Raw genomic sequence first — 23,561 nt, 5'->3', positions numbered from 1 at the left:
TAACCCCAATTGCTCCCCGAAGACCCCATCTCCAAATAACATTACAGACGGGGTTTAGGACTTCAAAAGATGAATTTTGAGGGGATACAAACATTCAGTCTGTAACACTTTAAAACCTCTAACTTTAAAAATATTAGAATACAACTCAATATTGGTCATTATTCATTACCTTTGCTGTATTCATAGAGAACCCATTTCAATTACATTTGCAGATGTCTGGAAAGGTCTACCTTAATAGGGCTTTGATTACTGAATCTGGACCATCATTCTTGAAATAAGTCTATTATTGCATCCTTAAAAATCACTGTGCCCATAAATTATCTTCTCTCTCATCCATTCTATTTTTGTTCATTTTCTCTGGAACTTACCAGAAATGTGGTATTGGACAATTTACTTAACACTTCTAAGCTTAATTTTGTTCATCTGTAAAATAGTGATAATAATATTACCTGCCGTGTAAGATTTTTTGAGGCGTAAATGAGACAGTCTGAGAAAGCACTCAGTAATTGCTATTATTGTGTTGTTGGTGGTCCTGGTTGTGAAAGACAGTGGAAGAGGTGAGGGACTACAGGTACTAGTTTTCTGAAATCTGCAATATTTCTTGGGTTTATCATCTGCTTTATTGATTGCAAAATAATAGAAATATATGTTTTATTCTGTGCCTGGTTCCCTTGTATTTTCCTAAGTACTAAGAGCACTAAGAGCATCTTTTGCCCTAATATTTTGTCTTTGACTCTGGTCCCTGACACAGAGCTCCTAAATCCCTTGGAATTTCCTGGATGATAAGAGTGTTTTTGTTCGAATGAGGCAATGTTTGGTGGGCTCCTGGATGGCGGTTGGTCACCAGAAAGAACAAGACACGGTTAGAAGCTTAGAATTGTCAGGCTCACACTCTATCTTCCATGAAGGGGAGAGGGGCTAGAAATTGGGCGAATGACCATTCCTGCCTATGTGATTCACCCTCCACAAAAATCTCAAAAGTACAAGGTTCAGATAACTTCTGGGTTGGTGAACACATCCATATACTGGGAGGATGAGGCATCCCGATTCCACAGGCATCCCACACATTTGGTGACCAAAAGTCAGAAATGAACCGTTCTGTGTGAATGACAAGGGAGAAACACTCAGGAGTGTTTTCCTTTACATGGATTGTCTTCTATAGTTTCAAATTACTATTCCTCATCCCAATGTGGTTTTATTTAAGCCATTATGGTTTTAATGTTATTATACTTTCTCTTCCCCATCTTGTTATTGCTTAATAAATTGAAGTGTTAGAGGACTTGATTGAGAGCCTTGAAAAGATTCTTTCTAAAATATCTTTTTATTGGGGCTCCTGGGTGGCTAAGTCAGTTAAGCATCTGACTTCAGCTTAGGTCATGATCTCATGGTCTATGAGTTTGAGCCCTGCATGGGGCTCTGTGCTGACAGCTCATAGCCCGGAGCCTGCTTTGAATTCTGTGTGTGTCTCTCACTCTGCCCCTCCCCCACTCACCCTCTGTCTCTCCCTCTCTCAAAAATAAATATTAAAATTTTTTAAAATATCTTTTTGTCAATGGATTTTAAAACTTTAATGATAATTTTATTTACTTACATTTGCTTCTCTTGACTGTAGTTTAAAACATTTCTAAACTTCATATGGTTACTTTTTTCCCCCTTCATTAGTTTATTAATTCATTCTTACAAATGTATCTCATCTAAACTTGATAATGTTCAAAAGGGGACTTGCAATCTTTCTCTTAAAACCTATTTCACTGAAGCCTCCCCCTACTAAGTTAGCGGTAACTCCATTGCTTTCAAAATCTAAACCAGAATTTCTGAATTCATTGTTGTTTCCTTTCTCTCATATGCCACATCTATGCTGTCACCAAACCCTATTCATTCTGTCTTAAAAAAATATATGCAGAGAATGGCCACTTCTCAGCACCTCTGAACTACCTCCCTGGTAAAAACCACCATCACTCTTCTCCTGGGTTGGGGCAGAAGCTTCCAACTTGCACTCTTGCGCCCCTGTGGTGATTCTATTCTCAACACAACTGAAGTCAGAGCATGCCACTCCTCTTCTAAAACCAGGCATGACTCCTGGCTCTACTAGAAGTAAAAGATGAAGCAGGCACACTGGCTTTCACTCCTACAGCATCTAGACCCATGTTATTTTCTTGGCCTTATTTCTTTTACTGTCCTTGTACTGCTCATTCAACTTTTGTCTCATGAGTCTCTTTATTGTTCTTTACATTGGCTATGGCAGCAAGACCACCATTGCCACCATCACTCCTCAGTTGATATCTGCAGGGTTAATTTCTCCAAATTTTTGCTCAAAATGTCACCTTCCAAATATGACTGGCACTGATCACCCACTGAACCATGCTGACCATAGGTAGGAAATGTGTATGATCAAAGACACATAGGTATAAACAGCCTAGAGTTGGTGTAAACTCATTTTTGACAAAATAGAAAGCTATTGAGGTTTAGTTTTATGAGAGACTCAAGTTGTTGATGATGATGATGGTAATGATGACCGGTACCTATTGGGTACTATGTACCGTGCATATGTCAATTGCATTGCATGTATTATTTTCTAAAATTCTCAATATCAGCGTTATGAGGCACTCCATTCCCAATTACAGATGAAGATTGTGAGGTGTCCTCAGAACTCTAAGAAGTACCTCCATTTGTAAAGGCTTCTCTAAACTTGATTCTGGAAAGGCTGTCTTTCAGGAAAACATAAGTTATCCAATAAAAATCAATACCTTTTCCTTGTATACTTCACTAATTAGGTCCTCCAGGTAATGCAAAAATAACTCCTTTACCTCTCTCTGCCTGCAACCCTCACCCCATCCCTCTCTAAGAAGGTCATAGATGGAGACAATCCTCAGCCTTTTAGCACTAAAGAACCTTGGAGTTCATCTAATCATTGAATTCAAAGTCTTCTTTTTGCACCCAATAAAACTGAAGACCAGTTATATGTGTTTTTACCATTTCCTCCTATATATCCTTTATTATCTCAATATATTCTTCAAATAAATTTGACAGGAAAGAAGATCAATTGAATAGTACTTGTTTCAAGGACTAGTGGAGGTTTAAGGAAGGAAGGGATGCATAAAAGAAAGAGTAGATAGAAATTTTTTTCTATTAAAATATAAAAGGATCCTTTACTTAAAATCCAGCTTATGAACCCATTATTTAATTTAATTCAATGGTATTATCATCAGTAAATGCAATTTACTAATGGGGAAATTTAAGCAAAGTAATTCACACTCCTGGTGAAAGTAACAGTACTCTAACTTCTTCCAATGTTACACTCACAGGCCTAACAGCCTCAAAGTACTTTAAAGGATATATCATAGAAGCAATAATAGAATTGGTCATAGAAGCAATTCATTTTTAGTGGTACTAGAGGTATGTCTCAATAGTCAGGAAATTTAGTGTTAGTTGGCAGTCTGCCCAACAAACAAGCAAACCCAAGGACCTATAGAGACTGTCTCTCCTACTTACTGTGTAAGTCCTTGGAAAATCTTCAGTTCGATTCTAGATAAGAAAAAAATAATCCCCACTATACAACATTTTTAAGTTTAGGATTGAAACTTTCAAACCTGCTTTGAAATAGGGAGACTGCATCTATGTTGAGAAAGATAAAAATAAAATGAAAATAAAATAAAATAAAATAAAATAAAATAAAATAAAATAAAATATAATAAAATAAAATTCAAGTTATCTGCTCTGCTCTTCAATGGATGGTTGAGGATTAGACTAAGTTTATTATGGCACCTCAAGTTTGTTTTTAACAATCAATTTTTATACTAAGTTTTAAAGGAATGTGCTTATTTCCTTTCTAACTTACATATTTGAACATAAGAAAGAAGTAATATTCAGCATGTATCTACAAGCGAATTTGGACATTTCATTTGCTTGTAATAATGTAATATATGCCCAGTACCACTGAGATCAGGTTCAATTAAATCCTCATTCAGTAATACAGTTAATTTAAAAAAAAACTTACTTTATATGCAAGATAGTAAAACTACCCCATAGGGTAACAAATTCATCAGTGTTACACAGTGTTAGAAAGAAGACTCCTTAATTACTTAATTTATCTATTAGGTATTTGGGTATTTCTATTAGGTATTTCTTATTCTAATGAGCTTAAGTGCATTGACCGAGGAACCCAACAGATCATCCATGAAACAGGTTGGGCCCATTACTAGAAGTAACTATCCCCCATTGTAGCACAGCCTACAAAACAGCGTGCATACATGGAAAGTAATTTGCATATATTGGTACTATATCTAATTAAGTACCACAAAATAAGCTTGACTATTCTTTCTTCTTTCTTATTCTACATCTTCTCTTTTTACCTTTGATCTCATCCTTCTCTTTGCATTCTTAAAATCTTTTATCATATTTTTTGCGTATTTTCTAGTTTCCCTAGCTTCTATTAATAAAATAGTATTTGTCTTAATTTCTTTACAATTCTGTACCTTACTGAAATATTGCAAACAATCTCTTTCAAATGCACTTGTACTATAAGATAGCCATGCTATGCCACAGAATTATAGACATCAATTAATTTCACTTAATAGATTAGGGTAAATAATCCTCAACTAGAGCATACTATAAGTGGGGGATACATTGTCAAGGGGCAGGTAACTTTCTATATATTCCTTCAAGGTTGATACCTCCAACACAGCTCACTCATATATATATATATATATTCAGTGGAACAGACAATGTATAAATAGAACAGCAAAGTCAAACCTCACTGGAAACAAAACTAACAATGGTGACCTCCCAGTGATCATTAATCCTCTGTTAGTTGGCAAGGTGATGCATTCTGACCTGCTTCTTCAGGCACCACTCAAAAGCCTGATGGTCATCTGGTCATAGGAAATCGAGAAGCCTGAGTTGGGGTGGTGACCAGAACTTTTCATTAACATTTCTGGAGACTGCTGTATCTAAGTTCCCAGAGGGAGTAAATTTGAAGAATACCAGGGTGTTCTGGATGGGTAAAACTTATTCCTTGGGTAAAAGATGCCCAAAAGTGGAGGGAAAATAACTGGTTATCAGTGTAGGACTGGACTCCACCTTTACAAAGTGGAAAGTGTGCACAAGCCCCTGTAAATGATGAAGGAAGAGGTATCAGTGTCAAGGGTAATGTGTGTGGTTGCAGATGAGGCTGAAGAAGCAGATTTACAATCTTGTATATCTTGGCTGAGGTTGTTGCACACATATGTTCATATACATGCTCATGTGGAGGGGGGCGGGAAGGAATATACTGTCTCTATTGTTTAGGAGGAAAAGAGCATAATCAGATAAGAATTTTAGAAAGGATGAATTGAAAAAGATGCTCAGATTTCTAGCTTCTGCTGCATTCAGAGTGTCTGATGGTTCTTAGTTTAACAAAGATATGAAAAGCACCAAAAAGCACAGCTTTCAGGGGAACAGCAAAGTTCAGTTTGCGGTAGTTATAATTTGCAAAAATAAATGTATGTCCACTTATGTAAGCTGAAAATGAATCAGTCAATGCCCATAAAGGATACAGTATGTATTTTGTCACTCATTTCCCACATTTCTATACAAATTTCACAAACTGATGTCTACACCAGTCATGGCGTGAATATAAAATGCCACAGGGTTGGCAATGCGTATGGACAGGGGGTGAGGGATGGGAGAAATAGGGGTGGGTAACTGCATGTTACATAGGAGCATAATGTGTGGAAAGTGTGCATGTAGGACTGAGTATTCATTTGCATGAAGACCACATGCCTGCCTACAGATGTATGTGTTAGAAAACAGGCCTATGGTTGGGGGAGAAAAGTGGACCATACATATAGACAATCACTCATGTATTTTTAAAGTTTATTTGTTTATTTTGAGAGAGAGAGAGAGAGAGAGAGAGAGAGAGAGAGAGAGAGAGAGAGAGAAAGTGACAGCACCCAGACAGGGCAGAGAAAGAGGGAGAGAAAGAGAAGCCCAAGCAGGCTCCAGCTGCAGAGCTCAATGTGGAGCTTGAACTCATGAACTGTGAGATCAGGACCTAAGCTGAAGTCAGAGGCTTAATAACTGAGCCACCCAGTCTCCCCAAGACAGTCACTCATGTATTTCTCTGAAAAATACTTGGCTGTTCTTGTTTCCTATCAGCATTTCCTAAATTATGCAGCTGTGTTTCTTGGAGCACAACATCTGATAAGCTGTGAATAGGTGTTCCATGAAAAAAACTCTTGTGTTCAAATTAGTGTGGGAAAGCTGTAGGCAACATCTGTCTTCCCAAAGGGCCTTGAGGACTAATGAAGGCACTGAGAAGTCCTACAGTAAAGTAACCCTCTTCAGTCTTTTAGCACAGCATTTTAAAATTTACTTGATATAAAACTCCTTTATTCTAAGAACATATATGATTAACTTAAGGGATACTGTGTTCAAAAAAACCCAAACCCAAAACAAACAAACAAAAAAAACACTGTTTAGAAAAAGCTGATATAAATGTGTCTAGAGCAACAGAGAAACACGGGGAGATAATGACGAAAGTGACTTTGGTAAATATGGGCAAATCCAATATGAAATTTTCAGGTCAAATATAATTCCTTGCAGGCCTAATCATTCCTGCAAATTATCTTCAAAGCTAAATTAGCTCTCAAACTTCTTAAGCAGGTAGGTCTTTGTGTACAGATATTAACTTAATGTGATTTGCATTTTAAAAGAGGAACGGTTTCAGGCTTTTCTATACAAACTGAGAAGCTATTAAAGTGTGCTCTAAGTATGTGCTGTCCCTTCAGTGACTGAAAACTCTAATTTGCAATCTGATGAATATGACATCTTTTGAATAATGCAAGCTAAGAAAGTGCTAATTGGTTTCCATGGTCATACCTACAGCCTCATGAAAATAGATTAGGAACATAAAGAAAAATGCAGAATATATGACTGCAGAGCCATTTAAATTATAAATGAAAGACTGTCTAGTTGAATGTAATGCAAAATAATAATAATGATAATTTTAATAATAGGTGATAAGCATTGATTTGCACCTGCTTTGCACCAGATACTGTTTCAGATAGGCTGTGTCCAATATGTCTAATCCTCATCTACAAAAACAAAACCAAACCAAACCTGAGGCTGGACAAGCTAATCAATACAAAGATAAATAAAAATTATAGGGAATGTTTGTTGAGCACTTTCTATGTGTCAGGCACTGATGGACACATCTCCTATCAAATAATTCTTGCGAGCCTCACAACAACTCTGTGAGATGGGAACTACTATTGTCCCCATTCCACAGATAAGAAAACTGAGTTCAGAGTACTCCACCATGCTGCTAAGCAATACAAGAGCCAGACTTGGGGATGTATGTAGTGTTCAGATATGTCTCTAAAGCACGTATTCTCTCTACCTCTGCACTATCCGAATCCCATGATATCTGTATACTTTTCATATTCTGATTTTAAATTAAATTGATATAATGTTAACAGCAATTAGCAAGTAGCTCATGTTAGAGCCTTTTGATAATTTTAGGCAATTGTGTCCCTAAAGGGGACATGTAATCACTTGGAGAAGCAAATTCACCTACTTCTGGGTTTGATGTCTCCCTTTATTCTCACAGTCCGGTCCTGAGAAAGTCACTTGAATTTACTTCTGTGGACAGTTTATGATATATTCAGCAATAAAATGCAATCAGTACACTCTAAAGCAATTGATACACTGTGTTATATTCATGAATTTCTGTCCTGATTTCAATGCTATATTGCTAAATTTTTATTTTTTTAATGTTTATTTTTGAGAGAGAGAGAGATAGAGATAGAGAGAGAGAGAGACAGGCAGAGTACAAGCGGGGGAGGGGCAGAGAGACAGGGAGACACAGAATCTGAAATAGTCACCAGGCTCTGAGCTGTCAGCACAGAGCCCGATGCAGGGCTCGAACCCACGGACTGCGAGATTGTGACCTGAGCCGAAGTTGGATGCTTAACTTACTGAGCCACCCAGGCGCCCCAGCTAAAGTTTTAAGTAAAAAAAAAAAAAATTCTTTTTAAATGTTTTGCCCACCTCTGTTTCTGTTTCAACCAAAAAAACTGCTCTCCATATGCTCTTGCTGGTATCTGCCACCTGATAAGAAGCTATATCTGATGTTAGAGGGATTAATGGCAGAATTTAGACTTCAGGTAAGTATCTGTTTCTCAGATAATAGAAATGACATGTTCAGGTCAAAGGTTAAACTGATCCCTCTGCCACTGACCAGTTTTGAGAACTGTGGATGTCACATTTAAGAAAGAACTTCAACAAACTAAGCAAACAAATCAAACATTAAATTATGGTTGAGGGAATTAGTAAGTTTAATGCAAGAAGCAAGGAAAACTGTATTGATAGAATGCTTTTCTCTAATGCAAAGCAGTGCAAAGAACTTTACTGCATTTATTGATTGCCCGGAATTACCCTGGGAGGGAGGTCATTACTACTTCTACTAACGGGCATTAAAGAGAGCAGACAATAGAGGTGAGGCAAAAGCTGGAGGCAAAGCTGGGACTTGAACCCAAGCCTGGCATTAAAGCTGGCTGTTCTTTCTACTATATCGCATTCTTTCCTGAGAAAAAAAAGGAGAGAAGATTTAAGGTTGGACGAAAGAGCTGCTTTCAAATGTGATCATAAAGACACGAGGCTTGTCCTCCTTAATTCCATGAAGGAGAGCGAGGGCCGTGGCAAGGACAGCAAATTTGAGATAAGAAAGGAATACTTTTCTGACTTTCACCTGTCTGAAAATGGGAAAGACAAATGGCCTCTTGAGTTGGCACTGCCTTTCACTAAAAGGGTCCAAAAAGAAGTTGAAGTGTCCCAATGTTTTCTGTTCTCTAAAATTATTTAATTTTAAGATTCTAAACAAAATATATATTCTCTAGAAAATCCTTGAGAGCAAGGACACCTCTTTCTCAATCTCCATTTTCCAACGTGTCCCAGCCGTGTGACCTAAGAGACGTTGAACTGCTGTTGTTCGGTTTGTTTCTTAGTAAAGCAGGAATATATCACCTTTCAGGCAAGGTTATTAGAAGATTGAATGAGATAAGACATGTGACATCCTGAATCCATCATAAAGCTCAAACAGTGTTAGCTGCTCCTTCCTACATGTTTATGAGGTTGGAGTCTGTCAGAATCAGAAGGCTTTCCTGTTACCTCCACTTGGATAATGCTGAAAAATGTGAAGGAACCCCCCCCACAGATGCAAGGCTCTCCCCTTCTACATGTGTCTGGATCAATAATGAGTAGGCATGTGCTACTGACTTGCATGTTTTTCTGCTTTTTCACTCCCTAAGAGAAAAGTGCAGTGTTCTTATTGCTCTCAGGGTTTATAATGTGCATTTTTAGTTAATTCTATGCAAAAGCATCGATTAAGTAGGTTTTTACATGCCATCTTCTCCCTCTAACTTTTACATTGGTGCATTCAATAAAGTATGCTACTGTTCTGTTTTATAATTAATCACAGATGGGCTATTCCCTCTCAAAGAGGGTTTTTTTTTTCCAGTTGCCCATCAAAGTCTTTATCTGAGAAATAGATACTTACCTGAAGTCTAAATTCTGCCATTAATCCCTCTAACATCACCCTCATTTCATATAAAAAGTGTTTCAGACATACATAAGAATTAGTGTTGTGGAACCATCAGACCTTTCTGCTATAATCTTACTTTCTGGTACCCAAGAAAGCTAACTGGAAGACTTTTAAGAAAGAATGAAATATATCTAAGATATACATGGCTATTAAAATGTTTGCTTGTAATTTTTTAAATTCTCCTGAAGTTCAAACAAATGCTGATAAGAAAAGATGTCATTAAAGAGGTATTCATCATACATATAATTTTAAAGACTATAATCTGGTGCTTAAATTAAAAAGACTTGCATAACCATTATTTACATGCAGGAAAAGAATAGCGATAGGAAATTAAAATTCTAAGAAAGTTTAGTTTCATTTTAAATGAAAAAAGTTTATCCTTTAAAACTCTTTTGTCAATCTATGGCAAGGTTCATCTCAAGTACTGAGGGGGTTCAGATGTATTCATGCATTCCAAGAACAAACTTATTCTGATCTACTGCCCCGTGGGCTAAAGAACATGTCTATGCTCCCAACCTGTGAGTTGTTTGTGACAATTTCATCTTTTTATCGCTCTGAGTATGCTTGTGCAGAAAACTGAATGTCATCGCCCAAGGAGCCTCTCCTTATCATTACTTCTAGCTCTCAAGTTAAAAACATGCCTTTGGGAGATTAAGTTAAAAATATGTGGGGTTTTTTCTTATTGTTCTCTTACTTTTAGAAACAAAGTTGAACTGTATATCTGTGTGTATGTGTGTGTCTAAGGAGGTTAAATTGTTAAATATAAGCAAAACACCAACAAATAAAAATCTAAGGGCTTCATAATGTGGACCTTACTTCCTCTAAGCACATACATTTGACAACAATGGAAAGCAAGTATTCATGGTTGGTGAGAAAGCAAAATAATCCTGAAATAATATAGATGTACAAACACATGCCCATCCACACAATTTATGATAGATTTGTATATGCGGAAGTATGTACACATATAAATATTACATAAAATAGGGAACGTTTAAAAACCAACAGTAGATATCTATTGTTTATTTCTTTCATAGCCTCTTCCGCACATCTGTGTATCATAAAACATAATGCCATATGTCTATTAGGATCATGGGAGTCTTACGTTAAATTTATGTTACATGACAGCACTACCATAAATGTGGCAGAAGTAATAAATGAAAACAAGATTTCTTTTTATGAAAAAATTCAAGAAGATTTTGTACATCCATTCTGATAAAATTCTATAAATGTTTGCTTACCTTGGAAGGGTTACATGCGAAAGACTACAGAAGAAATAAGAGAGCACTCATTAAGTGCTCTCTTGAAAGATTCTGTGACAAGGTAAAGTGGCCTACCCTGAAATCGTAAATTCTAAAGGGTTTCAGCTTTTCAATCAAATTACAATCTATCCCTCACTGTAACTCGGAAAGGGACTCATGTCAGATATAGTCTAATGCTTAGACTGCACTATAGTCACTAATTTAGGTGGGTCCCATTCATAAACAAATGGTACTAGGTTTAAGCTTAGCATCCAAATGCATATGAGGAAGTCATCATCATGAATCAAAATTCCAACAAATTATTACTGAACCCCTCCCATGTCACTGGCATATGAAACTGAATTTTAAGATAAGGCATTAAGAAAAAAGAATTGAGGTCCCTGAAACTCTCCCAAGGATAGCATATAAATGGAGGAGGAAGCAAAGATTCTATCAGATCATTAGCTTCCTAAGAGGCAGGAAAATAAAACAGCACAAGTGCTGGAGTCAGACCAAACTGGATTCTAATCCTACTCGTACAGTCAGCAGCTGCAGGATCGTAGATGAGTTGCTGCAGGACAGGGACGATAATTCTGTGTGGGTTAAAGATCATGCATGAAGAGCACCTCACGTGTTCTTTGCACATGAGTAGAGGCTCAATAAATAAGGAGATTTTTCATTAATCGTGTTATTAGTGACATCAACTGCAAAATATTAACTGATGACATTAAAATGTTTTTCTAAAAAACTATCACTGTACTTAGCATATGAAAAATTCTTAATAAATGCTTGCTGAGTGAATGAGCCCTGAATCAAACCTAAATTGTGAGGAGATACACAACGAAGTTCATATGCAACAAAGACAAGGTCAGAACACATCCATGTGTCTCAATTCTTCTGAGAAGGATTTCCTAAAAAAAGAAGTTTTACCCTCCCCTCCCATCCTTTTTTTTCTGCTTTTGTGGTTGTTTGAATACTTTAAGAGTAACGTAATTCTTCCTGACTGCTAGTACCATTCCCAGAGACAGATCTAATCTCTCCATTCTTTTATTAAATCATGACACAGGATTATGATGTTCCAAATTTCTGCTTGCGTGGTCCTAAGACATTCAGATAAGGTTGGCAAAACAAATGATTGTCAGGTGCTTGGACAGTAAATCAGATCTGGGCCTGATAATGCCAGGCTGCCAGGGTAAGACTAGATTCCATAGGTTTCCCTCAGTCTTCCCCTTAACCAGGCTGGTTCCCATTTTTTGCCATCAGGGCTAATATGTCTGACTTTTCCAAGGCATGTTAACACTCATTATGTCTTCATTTACTGTTTGACAAGGCACTGTGGTGAAATTGAAGCGGAAGAAACCATGAACGAGCGGTCCTGGACCTGAGTCCTTGCTTTGTTCCTCCATCACGTAAGTCACATGATGTGTGATATGTTTTAACAAGTTCTCAGTTTTCTCCTCTCTCAAAGGAGACAAGCAGTGTATCACTAAAAGCACAGGCTTTGCAATCAGCAATGTGTGGCTCCATATCTTGGCTTTCCCATTTATGAGCACTGTAACTTTGCGCAAATCACTTAACTACTTTTTATATCTCACTCTCCTTTTTTCTTAAGTTTATTTATTTTGAGAGAGAAGGAGAGAAAGAATGTGAGTGGGAGAGGGGCAGAGAGAGAGGGACAGAGAATCCCAAGCAGGCTCCTTGCTATCAGGCTCCTTGCAGAGCCAACACAGGGCTTGATCCCATGAACCGTGAGCTCATGACCTGAGCTGAAGAGTCGGACGCTTAACCAACTGAGGCAGGTTAAGCCCTATATGTCTTAGGGCTTGGTTTATAAAGTGGCAAAAAGAATAACATCATAGGCGAATTTGATAAGGGTCAGTGAGACAATATCTCTAATATATTTATCAGAGCATAAAGCACATAGTACCTTCCTCTTCTCCTCCTTCTTCTATTTATTATTATTATTATTATTATTATTATTATTATTATTATTATATGATTATCCACTGTCTCTCATGCCTACATTTGTAATCTTCTATACAAGGAACTTAACTTGTTTACATTATAGTATAAGAAGAGTCAGGGATATATGGCAATGAACTGGAGAATAAAAACAGAAAATGCAATTCAGATCTAAAAGAAATCAGAGGAGATAGGAACTACCAAGTGTAAACTAGCAAAACAAAGGAGATATAATACAAAAGTAAAAGGGTTAGTCCTAAATAAAGATGTCAAGTGCAAATGGGATGCTAGAAAACTTGGGCAGTAATTTAGTAACTATGTATTTAAATGAAGATGAGTTATAGGAGTAGGAACCACTTTACATATTGGAGGCATTTCTCCCAATACATGCAAACAAATTTTATTATACAACTTCAAAAATCGACACTATGATATTTCATGAAATTCGAGTCTAAATGTATAAATAAGACACAGACTTCTTGCCCCTTGAAGTTTCTATGGGAAAAAGAATTCATTTCCAAATTCAGTTAAAAAATTCTAGTTCAAAGCACAAATGACATAGTAACCACAAACTATGGTGCTCTGTGGAGCTAGTGAGAGTTTTGGAATTGGAATTATCTGATAAGAAACAACTCAAAGGGACAGTGAAAATGAAACAAAACTACACAGACTTTTTTGGAAGCTTACATCAAAGAACATTTCCTATAAATGTATATTTATTTTTGTGAATTTGTTTCACAGAAATCTGAGAATTCTATTGCTTTAAACATAATGACTGGAATTGAAAAGGAACAAAATTCAGGTATTGTCAGTGCAAAGGACTTATTAAAAACAAAAGAAAACAAACAACCAAAAAAACAATGCTTCTTATCCCTAACCTAATGTTCTTTTAGCACAGTACCTCAGAGACCCCAGAGCCAGGGGAAAGAAGATGAATTACCTCTGAATTAAAAAATACGAAGTGTCAGAAATCAAAAGGCTATGATAAGTCTATAAGATGTCTAGTTCATAGGGAGAGAAACTCACAAATTTGGCAAAGCACAAAAAAGGGAAACGATAATAACCTAGCCATTTCAAAATTATTTTTGAAAAAATATTTTTTTTCTAGAAAACTCAATCCTTTGTTGTTAAATTTGTTTTCCTTTTATACAGTCAAAATCAAATGAGTATTAAGCAGAAGTATTAAAACCAAAAGTGGAAATTTGTATTGATTTCATCTAAATCTGAAATCATTCTAATTCTTTTTTTCTTTTTCTTAAAATGGTTGTACTCTAAACTTGACCCTTCTGTTCCTATCCTACCACTAAGGTATTATATGTGTTTATTAATTTTCATTTATGCATTTGTGGTCCCCACTTCTGTTTCAAGAGCAGTGTCTAAATGTGTAGTGTGGTGCTGATGTTAATGACGGTTGTGATATAATCAATATTACAGCTTGTAAGTCAGCAAAAGGAGGAATAAAGTGCTATGCATCTCATCCAAAAAACATATGGTCTGCTAGCATTCCTAAATTAGCTTAATGCCTCACTTCATATGCCATGAATCTGGTAATACTTGGGTGAGATCCCACCACCGTGTTAGGGCACTAACACAGATTTTCTAGAGTATTGGTGACATTGATAGCTAGACATGTTAGCTGACCCATACAAACTTCAAACTGAAAATGACCACAGCAACATTTTATTGGGAATAACACCACAAAACTATGAAGATTTAAAAATGTCTTCCCAAATAAAATACAACAACAATAACCAAACCATGGATGTTTAAGAGACATAGCCGAGAGCGAAGATGATGGTCTCATCAGAATCCATCAACACTTATTTTTCTGCATGAGTATGAGTTACTTTACATTATACTCTCTTAAGTCAAAATGCAAAGCTGTGCGGATCAGGAAAAATCAGAAAAGGAGACAGCCAGCAATACAGATTCCAGCATAAGCCACAGCATCTTTATTGAAATAAATTGGTTACAATTGGGTCCTTGTGGGTCAAGGCAGAGGGCAAACACACTTAAGGCATTGTCTCCTCCTTGGGAGGAGTCTCTATGTTTCATCAAAAGGAGAGCATTTTCAGGGGCACCTGTGTGGCTCAGTCAGGTAAGCATCTGACTTTGGCTCAGGTCATGATCTCCCAGTTCATGAGTTCAAGCCCTGTGTCGGGCTCTGCGCTAACAGCTCAGAGCCTGGAGCCTACTTCAGATTCTGTGTCTCCCTCTCTCTCTGCCCCTCCCCCACTTGTTCTCTGTCTCTCTCCGTGTCTCTCTCCATGTCTGTCTCTCTCTCTCAAAAATGAATAAATGTTAAAAAAAAAAAGGAGAGCATTTTCTGATTTACAAATAGTGTTCTGTACAATTTTTGTATTTTTTATTGCAAATATTGCAAGGTGATATTTTTCATAATTATAGAAGTTATCATACAGTTAGAAAACAACATGCTATTGATTGGAATTTATAATGAAGTTTAAAAATGTTTATTCTATTTAATACTCTTCTTAACATTAAAATACTATGTAACTTCCTAAAGATGGTTGCTTCATCTTCTATACCCAAGCAAATTGTACTAATACTCAAAATTAGATCTGATCTACTGCCTATTTCAGTATGAATCTGTTTTAACTTACGTTTTATATTTATTTATTTTTTATTTATTTATTTATTTTTTTTTTTAAATTTTTTTTTTCAACGTTTATTTATTTTTGGGACAGAGAGAGACAGAGCATGAACGGGGGAGGGGCAGAGAGAGAGGGAGACACAGAATCGGAAACAGGCTCCAGGCTCTGAGCCATCAGCCCAGAGCCCGACGCGGGGCTCGAACTCCCGGACCGCGAGATCGTGACCTGGCTGAAGTCGGACGCTTAACCGACTGCGCCACCCAGGCGCCCCGTTATGTTTTATATTTAATAGTGTAGCAACAAAATAAGCTTAAAAAGAGAATAATGAACATTTCCTCTATTATCATAAATTTGCAATGTTGCCACTAACAAACATATTTCAAACCTAGAAATTTACTTGACTTAAAAAGGAACATTTTAATAAGTACTAGAAAAATTACTTAATAACGTGCTCATCGTTTCTATTCTTACTATCAAAGAATTTGATTACTTTAATGATCGTGTAATTTTTTTCCCCTATAAGGGCTGAAAACCTTTGACAATGTGAACCTGAACTTGAGTGTGAACTTGAATAATTGCTGTTTCCCTATAACTTGCTGCTGTGGCGAATGTTAAGCCATCTGAGAGCTGACATCTAAACATCTGTAAGAATTGGGACTTTTAAACCCAAACATCCTTCAATAAATACCATAGGCTATTTGCTTTGCAGCATTTCTGCAGACAAAGGACTCACCTCAGGCTCAGGGCCAGCAGCTGCTCCTTTGACTTCAGTAGCTCCCCCACTTTAAAACTGGCATAGCCCAGGAAACTTCTCTGAAAATAAGAAAGAATGCTTTTCGTTAACTTCAGAAGTCCTTAATATTTTTACCGGCACACCAATCAGACAAACCTAGTCTTCAAAAGAATGAAACGTTAAATCCATTAGCCTGACAAATATTTCATATGCAGAGATACAGTCCTCACTGACAGATACAACAATATATCCTTCTCAGGGGGTGAAGTCTAGGGTGCACATGTACCCTTTTCACTAAAAACAAAGAGACCAATAGCCTGGGACATAACAAAATGTATAGTGCAGAAGCCAGGAGTTTTCTAGGAACTAATTTTCTTCGCCTATGAAAACTGGGTTAGAAGAAAAAATGATAAACTTTTAACATTTACCAATGCCGTCCTCGTTCTTATTAGAATTCCTCAAGTCACTGGCAGCAACAACTTTGTATTCCAGATATGAGCAAATCTGGTAGTTGGAGCTATTTTTATGTGGGACTCTGTACAAGTTATAAATAGAAATGCTACATTTCTCCCCCATCACAGCAATGTTTAAAAGCATTTGTTTCCTTTGTTATTTCTAGCATGGGACAATTTCATTCCAACACACAAAAAAGAAAGGTACTTATTCAGTTACATTTTCTAAAATTGCTTTTTTAACCTATCATACTGGCTGTTGACTATCCATGAATATCTACTTCCTACACTCTTTGGCTCATAATGCAAAGAATATAACTCTAAATTGGTTTTTCTTTTCCAGGATAAAAATCTTCCATCTCTTTTTAATATTCCTGGCTACTTCTGATTTAAAAGTCACAATATTATGGTATACCATAAATAGTATTTCTCGTTTTCCCCTCAAGGTCGAGAAGTAAACATGAAAACATCAAACCCATATTATTATCTAGGCCATTGCTGCCTCACACATTGTAAAACTCTACAAGAAGTCAAAACTGCATCTTCAAGAGCATTCTCTGTTCATATGTCTGTTGCCAGGCTGCTCTAGAATGAGAGCCTGGACGTAAGTAGTCTGAGGACAATTGTATCTTTTCAGAGAAAAGTGTGTGGTTATTTCATACATAGAAGGCAGCCTTCTATGTATGAAAAGTGTAAGAAAGAAAAGCTTCAGGTCTGAATTTTTCTCCCTCTTTTCAAAGCTCTAATTTAGAATTCTTTCAAAACACTCAGATGCAAACATTTGAAATACAACTCAGCTCTAAAGTTGGAGATGCCTCTATGTTAGTAACAATAAACCCAATTAATTAACTTGAAACTCAAAAAGCTGGCTTAGACACCAAGTCACCAAAGCCAGAAGAACACAAGACTGAATTATTCGATGAAGGGTGTTAGGTGAAAACAGAGATTGAAGCCCACGTCGGGCTCCATGCTGACAGCATGGAGCCTGCTTGGAATTCTCTCTCTCATTCTCTCTCTTTCTTTCTCTCTTTCTCTGCCCCTTCCCTGCATATTCTCTCTCTCCCTCCCTCCCTCCCTCTCTCTCTCTCTCACACACACACACATACACACACAAATTAAACATTAAAAAAATAAAGTATTTGTGGAAAGAAGGTCTGATGAGATGTCAATGAGTGATGAAATGAGTGAGTCAAAGCAGAAAAGGAAGTTTAAGAGATAGTATATATGTATTTGAAGCTTCACAAGGAGCTTTATTTTGTTTTCTGACAAACTCCTCCTCCCTAGTGCATGGTAGGCATGTGATGAATATTTACTGACAATAAATGAATGAATGAATGGCTGATTTAAAAACTAGCTTTCAAGTCAGTCACTCTATTAGATATGGATATTAGAATGCTCTTTCTGCAGATATTTACAAAGTACTATAATTCACTGAAACGTGGGTAATCAAAACAATTTTAGTAGGCAGACTGTATATTGTTGTAGTGAATTTCATTTCAGCCTTTTGCATTTAAATAGATGTCTATCTCACTTCCTCTTTCCCTGATTATCAGGGTTTTTAAACTCCTATTCCCCACTCTCTTCACTCCAAGAAATCTCTTAACTGATAACAGATTTCATGACACCTCAAAATTTCAAATTATTTTCTCTCTGTCTTTTGAGATTTTGAAGATATGGATGGTTTTAGAATTAAAAACACAAACTTCACATGTCATGAATGTTACTGTGGTCTCTTCTGTGGTCTCTTCATCAATAAAAGGAGCAAATGCTCCAGACTGGAATGTAGCAATGAGAGACAGGTGAAGGGGCTATTTTCAGACATAGCTACACACACACACACACACACACACACACACACACACACACACACACACACCATGAGCCACAGCTGCAAGTAGTTTGTGACCACAGCCACTGAATGTCTCATCTGTCCACAGATCAGGAGATCCTGTGGAAGGAGGACGTTGGCTTGTCCGCCTGTGAGCCAAGCCCAGTGCCCAGAACAGAGGGTTTCCTGGTATGCCTATGCCTACTGCTTCACTGTGAGGGCTTGAAGTGGGCCAGGAAAAATGCCCATGAGTCAAACTTTCTTCCCATCATAACTGGCTGCCACATGCTTCGTCTCAAAGGATAAGGGATTTTACAGAAATCATACAACTTATTAAAAGCTAATTTAGGTAATGGCATCATAGTACTGTTATGAAAACATGTCAAACTAGAGGAGGTGTTACTTAGGTATAAGTATTACCGTATTTATTCTACAAATGACTATATTATGGAGACTACATGTTGCATAAAGTACATTAATGAAATTTCTGAAGACAGTGTATAATTGTTCCAAACTGCAATGCTAACAATGGAATTGCCTATATATTTAATTTCTAGGAAGTTTGTGTGTATTTGCTCCATCTCAATATAAGCAAAACACATCATTCATTTACATGAATATTCACTGGACTCTTGTAAAAGAGCAAATTAATTAGAGGAAAATAGTCTTCTCTGTTTCTAAAACCTAAATGCCCATGAAGGGAGAATAGCACACTAATGTTAATGTAAAAAAATAACTTAATATAAAGCTATTTTATCTTTGCTGTCACTGTAATCATAACTATAGAATTTGAGAGAATTATTTATTTTTTTAATTTTTTAATATTTATTTTTTAAATTCTAGTTAGTTGAAATTAACATATGGGGCACCTGGGTGGCTCAGTAGGTTGAGTGTCTGACTTCGGCTCAGATCATGATCTCACAGTTCGTGGGTTCAAGCTCCATGTCAGGCTCTGTGCTGACAGCTCAGAGCCTGGAGCCTGCTTTGCATTCTGTGTCTCCCTCTTTCTCTGTCCCTCCCCTGCTCTCACTCTGTCAATAATAAATAAATGTTAAGAACATTTTTTTAGTTAACATATAGTGTAATATTGGTTTCAGGAGTAGAATTTAGTGATTCATCACTTACATACAACACCCAGTGCTCAACACAAGTCCTAATGCCCATCACCAATCTAGCCCATCCCCCACCTACTTCCCTCCATCAACCATCACTTTGTTCTCTAGAGTTAAGACTCTCTGATGGTTTGCTTCACTCTTTTCCCCCCTACCCTTCCTCTATGTTCATCTGTTTTATTTCCTAAATTCCATATGTGAGTGAAATAATATGGTATTTATTTTTCTCTGACTTACTTTGCTTAGCGAGAAAGTTCTTTAAACACTTTTATATTTCAGATATAACTCAAGGAAGAAGATTTTCCATCTCTTCTTCAGTGCTGTTTCTAAAATTCTCATCTTAAAGGTCTTAAACTGGGAGCTCTAATATCAGTGGAAAAAATCGAGAGACAAACAAAAAAATTTAAGTCTCATTGGAGTTGGAGCTCAGAGATCTAAGGTGTCATACTAAATCAGTTATTCTGCCTCAAAATGGAAATCTGGGCTCTCACAGCCCCCAGAATGGTTATCCACTAATGGGTATTGTCTAGCCTTGTTACTCTGTCTTCTTTCTTACTAATACGTGGTCTTAAATGAAACCACTGATGGCCTTAATGGCTGTATGAAAAAGTTGCCTATGATAACTCTATCTTTCTCATCGCTATAGTAATGAGAATCAAAGTAATCCAGGAAAAGCACTTCGTACACTGCTGGGAAAATAGAAATTTAAAAGTTAACCTGGCTTCTGCATGGTCCCAGAACTAGTTAATATGCAGAAGCCAAGTTGGAATCCAGGTTTCTTGCTTTTCAGTCCATCATTCTTTTATCCCCGTCACACCGTGCCTTATTTCCAAGACAGGTGGCAATTCCCTATCCCTCTGCCAGGCTCTCTGCCTGCACAACATGTGGTTCTGACCTTTTCTGCCTGCTCGTGAGAGTGCAACACTCACAATGATCATTCTGGTGCAAGCACCCAAGGCAGATGATCATTAAATTGCTTGATGTACAATTTTAATCACTCACCTGGCTGGAGAGTGATATCAAGCAGCGTGGAGAAAAGTGGGGCATCTGCCTCAATCCCTGGTTGCTCTCTATGGAGACTATACAAATAAACAGTTTATCCTATTAGCCCTTGCAGGGACTCCAGCTGTACCATATAAAGGGCCAGAAGATGTACAACCTCAATCACCTTGCAGTGAGCTGGCCACACATCCATCACCTATGTTCATCTCACAAAGCCTTTACTCAAAGTATAGGTTTTCTTTACACTACAATTTACAAGTACTATGTAGGGCTGTACTATCCAATGGGTAGAATTAGGCTTGTGGCTATGCTGAATTGAGATGCGCTATTAAGTGTAGAATATACATCCAATTTACACAACGTGGTGTGAAAAAAAGAATGTGAAATATAGCATTAATAATTTTACATTGTGATTATGTTTTGAAATGATTACATTTTGCATATATTGGGTTCAATAACACATTAAAATAAGTTTTTCCTGTTTCTTTTTACTTTTTTAAAAGCATGGTCTACTAGAAAATTTAAAATGACATATGTGGCACACATCTGTGGCACATATAATATTTCCATTAAAAAGTGATTGTTTATGGGGCGCCTGGGTGGCGCAGTCGGTTAAGCGTCCGACTTCAGCCAGGTCACAATCTCGCGGTCCTTGAGTTCGAGCCCCGTGTTGGGCTCTGGGCTGATGGCTCAGAGCCTGGAGCCTGTTTCCGATTCTGTGTCTCCCTCTCTCTCTGCCCCTCCCCCGTTCATGCTCTGTCTCTCTCTGTCCCAAAAATAAATAAACGTTGAAAAATAAAATTTTAAAAAGTGATTGTTTAGAGGTTAAATGAATATGTCAACAATAAGAATAATACTTTGGCCTATTCTAATAAAACTATACATAGGAACTGTGGCACAAATTTAAAGGGTCTTTGAAGTTGATATCATGAGGCCAATATACAACGTCTCCCAAACATAACTTACAGGACAGGCCCTTTTTCATATTCCAGGTGCTTTTTCTTCACTGTCAACCCTAACAGATATGGTTACGTGGTTTCCCATCAAATAGAAAGGGAAAGAGGATACGTGAACTATTCACACTGAAAACAAGACATCAGAAAGAAAAACAAAACTTGGGAGGAAATCTATTAAAAGTTGATAAACAGTCCAAAGAAAACATTAAAACGCATTTTAGGGTGAAGTCATATATTTAAAAATTACATCTTCCCTATGAATATAACTCAAAAGGTCTCAGCACAGATTGGCATCTCGTTCACTAAGACATCAACAAAAGATCTGGGTGCATCCAAAAGATGCTGCTTAAAAATGCAAAGAAATGTATAGAACATATTTGGACTATTTATAATAAAGTATTTCAGCTCATTTTTTAATGTTTATTTATTATTGAGAGACAGAGAGACACAGAGCATGAGCAGGGGAGGAACAGAGAGAGAGGGAGACACAGAATCTGAAGCAGGCTTCAGGCTCTGAGCTGTCAGCACAGAGCCCGACACAGGGCTCGAACTCACAAACCACAAGATCATGACCTGAGCCATAGTTGGACGCCCAACTGACTGAGCCACCCAGTCGCCCCTAATTTTCAGCTCTTTTTTAACCAGAGTAGTCAATGGTTAGAGTCCTTAGCATGTTGTAATGGCAGAACAAAGTCTTGGCCAAGAACTAAAGCTGTCAGACACGTTTTGCAGTGCCCAAAGCAATATTCTGCGGATTAATTGATAAGATAAATATTACCCAGGGGTACCTCATAGGTGCTCAAGATGTGGTAATTCTTCTCTGTCCGGAATATCATGTACTCTGAGGGTATTAGACACGCCACAGCATGCTAACTTGTTCTTATTTAGGCTCATTCTTACTATGCTTGAGATTTAGTTCTACAATATAATTGCCATTTTATTGAGTTCTGATGTGTCATAAAGTATACTAGATTTTTACATATTATTACAATTTACATATTATTGCAATTATTTTTAGATGTCTCCCCCCCTTTTATTCTGGTGGTTCTAAAAAATCGAAGATGGTTAGCAAACCAAAATCAGGGTATGCTTTCTAATTGATTCAATATATATATATCATATATGTATATACATTTATTTATTGTTGACAGAGTGCGAGCAGGGGAGGGGAAGAGAGAGAGATACACACACAGAATGCATATCATACATATCATATATGTATATATATCATAATTTACAAGTTTCCATGCACAAAGGTAGGGCTATTCGAGTGAACAAAATACATAGGCTCTTTGCTATCATGGAGTTTAACACGTAGGAGGATTGGGCAGACATTACTAACATGTAATACCTAGTTTGCTCATTTGTATTACTAATAGCACCTTGATTTTGTTTAAGTGAGAATTGTACTGAGATTCCCTGCTGCTTAGGGACTCCTCTCTTCTCAGTGAGAGATACGTATCAGTATACCAATTGAAATTTCCCCAAAAGCTACTGTTTCCCAGAATTGAAGGAACAGGGTCAGCTGCCTTTTGTCCTTCGGTCTTCTCCCCACCTGGACTGTGATTCCTGAAGGCGCAATGGTTAGACTGGACAATACTCTTAACGAAGGAGGAGCGGCAAGGTAGATAGAACGTGGTTGCTAGAAGTCATTTTTGAGAGGCTGCAGTCTTGGGCAATTTCCCCAAACCTTCTTCTAACATGAAAAAAATGACTCTGTTATTTTAACCCACTGTTTGCTAGGTTACTTGCTTCTGAATGCATGCCTAACTGATATAATTAGCATGCCACAGAATGTCAATTGAGAATTTTGTTTTGACCCAGGAATCATAGCTGAGTCTCTCACAAAGACATTATACCAAATGCACCATAGTGTCAGTTCAGAGAACCTCTAGTGGCCTGAGTTAGCAACCTCCTCACAGTGCTTAAAAAGAAGCCAGTTTACAGAAACTGGCCTATTAGTAAACATGACACACACAGCTGATATAAAGGTAGTGTTAGCAGAGAGGGAAGGTGAGCATTTCACAAGGTGTACTATTTAAGAACCGAGCCTAATTTCTTTGTTATATCATACTCAGGAAGA

The 23,561-nt window shown here is 37.2% G+C and overlaps 1 protein-coding gene across 12 annotated transcripts in view; it reads right to left on the bottom strand.

Annotated features, from left to right (window-relative positions):
- Positions 1-23,561, bottom strand: part of INPP4B (inositol polyphosphate-4-phosphatase type II B) — a 778,265-nt gene that overhangs the window by 235,428 nt on the left and 519,276 nt on the right. For 11 of the 12 annotated variants that reach the window (XM_045466827.1, XM_045466836.1, XM_045466862.1 and 8 more), the window contains one exon: positions 16,129-16,208. In XM_045466827.1, coding sequence (XP_045322783.1) covers positions 16,129-16,208 — 80 coding nt within the window. Of the gene's footprint in view, positions 1-16,128; positions 16,209-16,556; positions 16,652-23,561 lie in introns of those variants that run through there. The other variant, XM_045466842.1, reaches the window with a different exon arrangement.

This window comes from Leopardus geoffroyi, chromosome B1 (assembly GCF_018350155.1).
Source record: "Leopardus geoffroyi isolate Oge1 chromosome B1, O.geoffroyi_Oge1_pat1.0, whole genome shotgun sequence".
NCBI lineage: Eukaryota > Metazoa > Chordata > Mammalia > Carnivora > Felidae > Leopardus > Leopardus geoffroyi.
The sequence above is the reverse complement of the archived record's forward strand: the minus strand, read 5'-3'. Positions and strand labels throughout refer to the sequence as shown.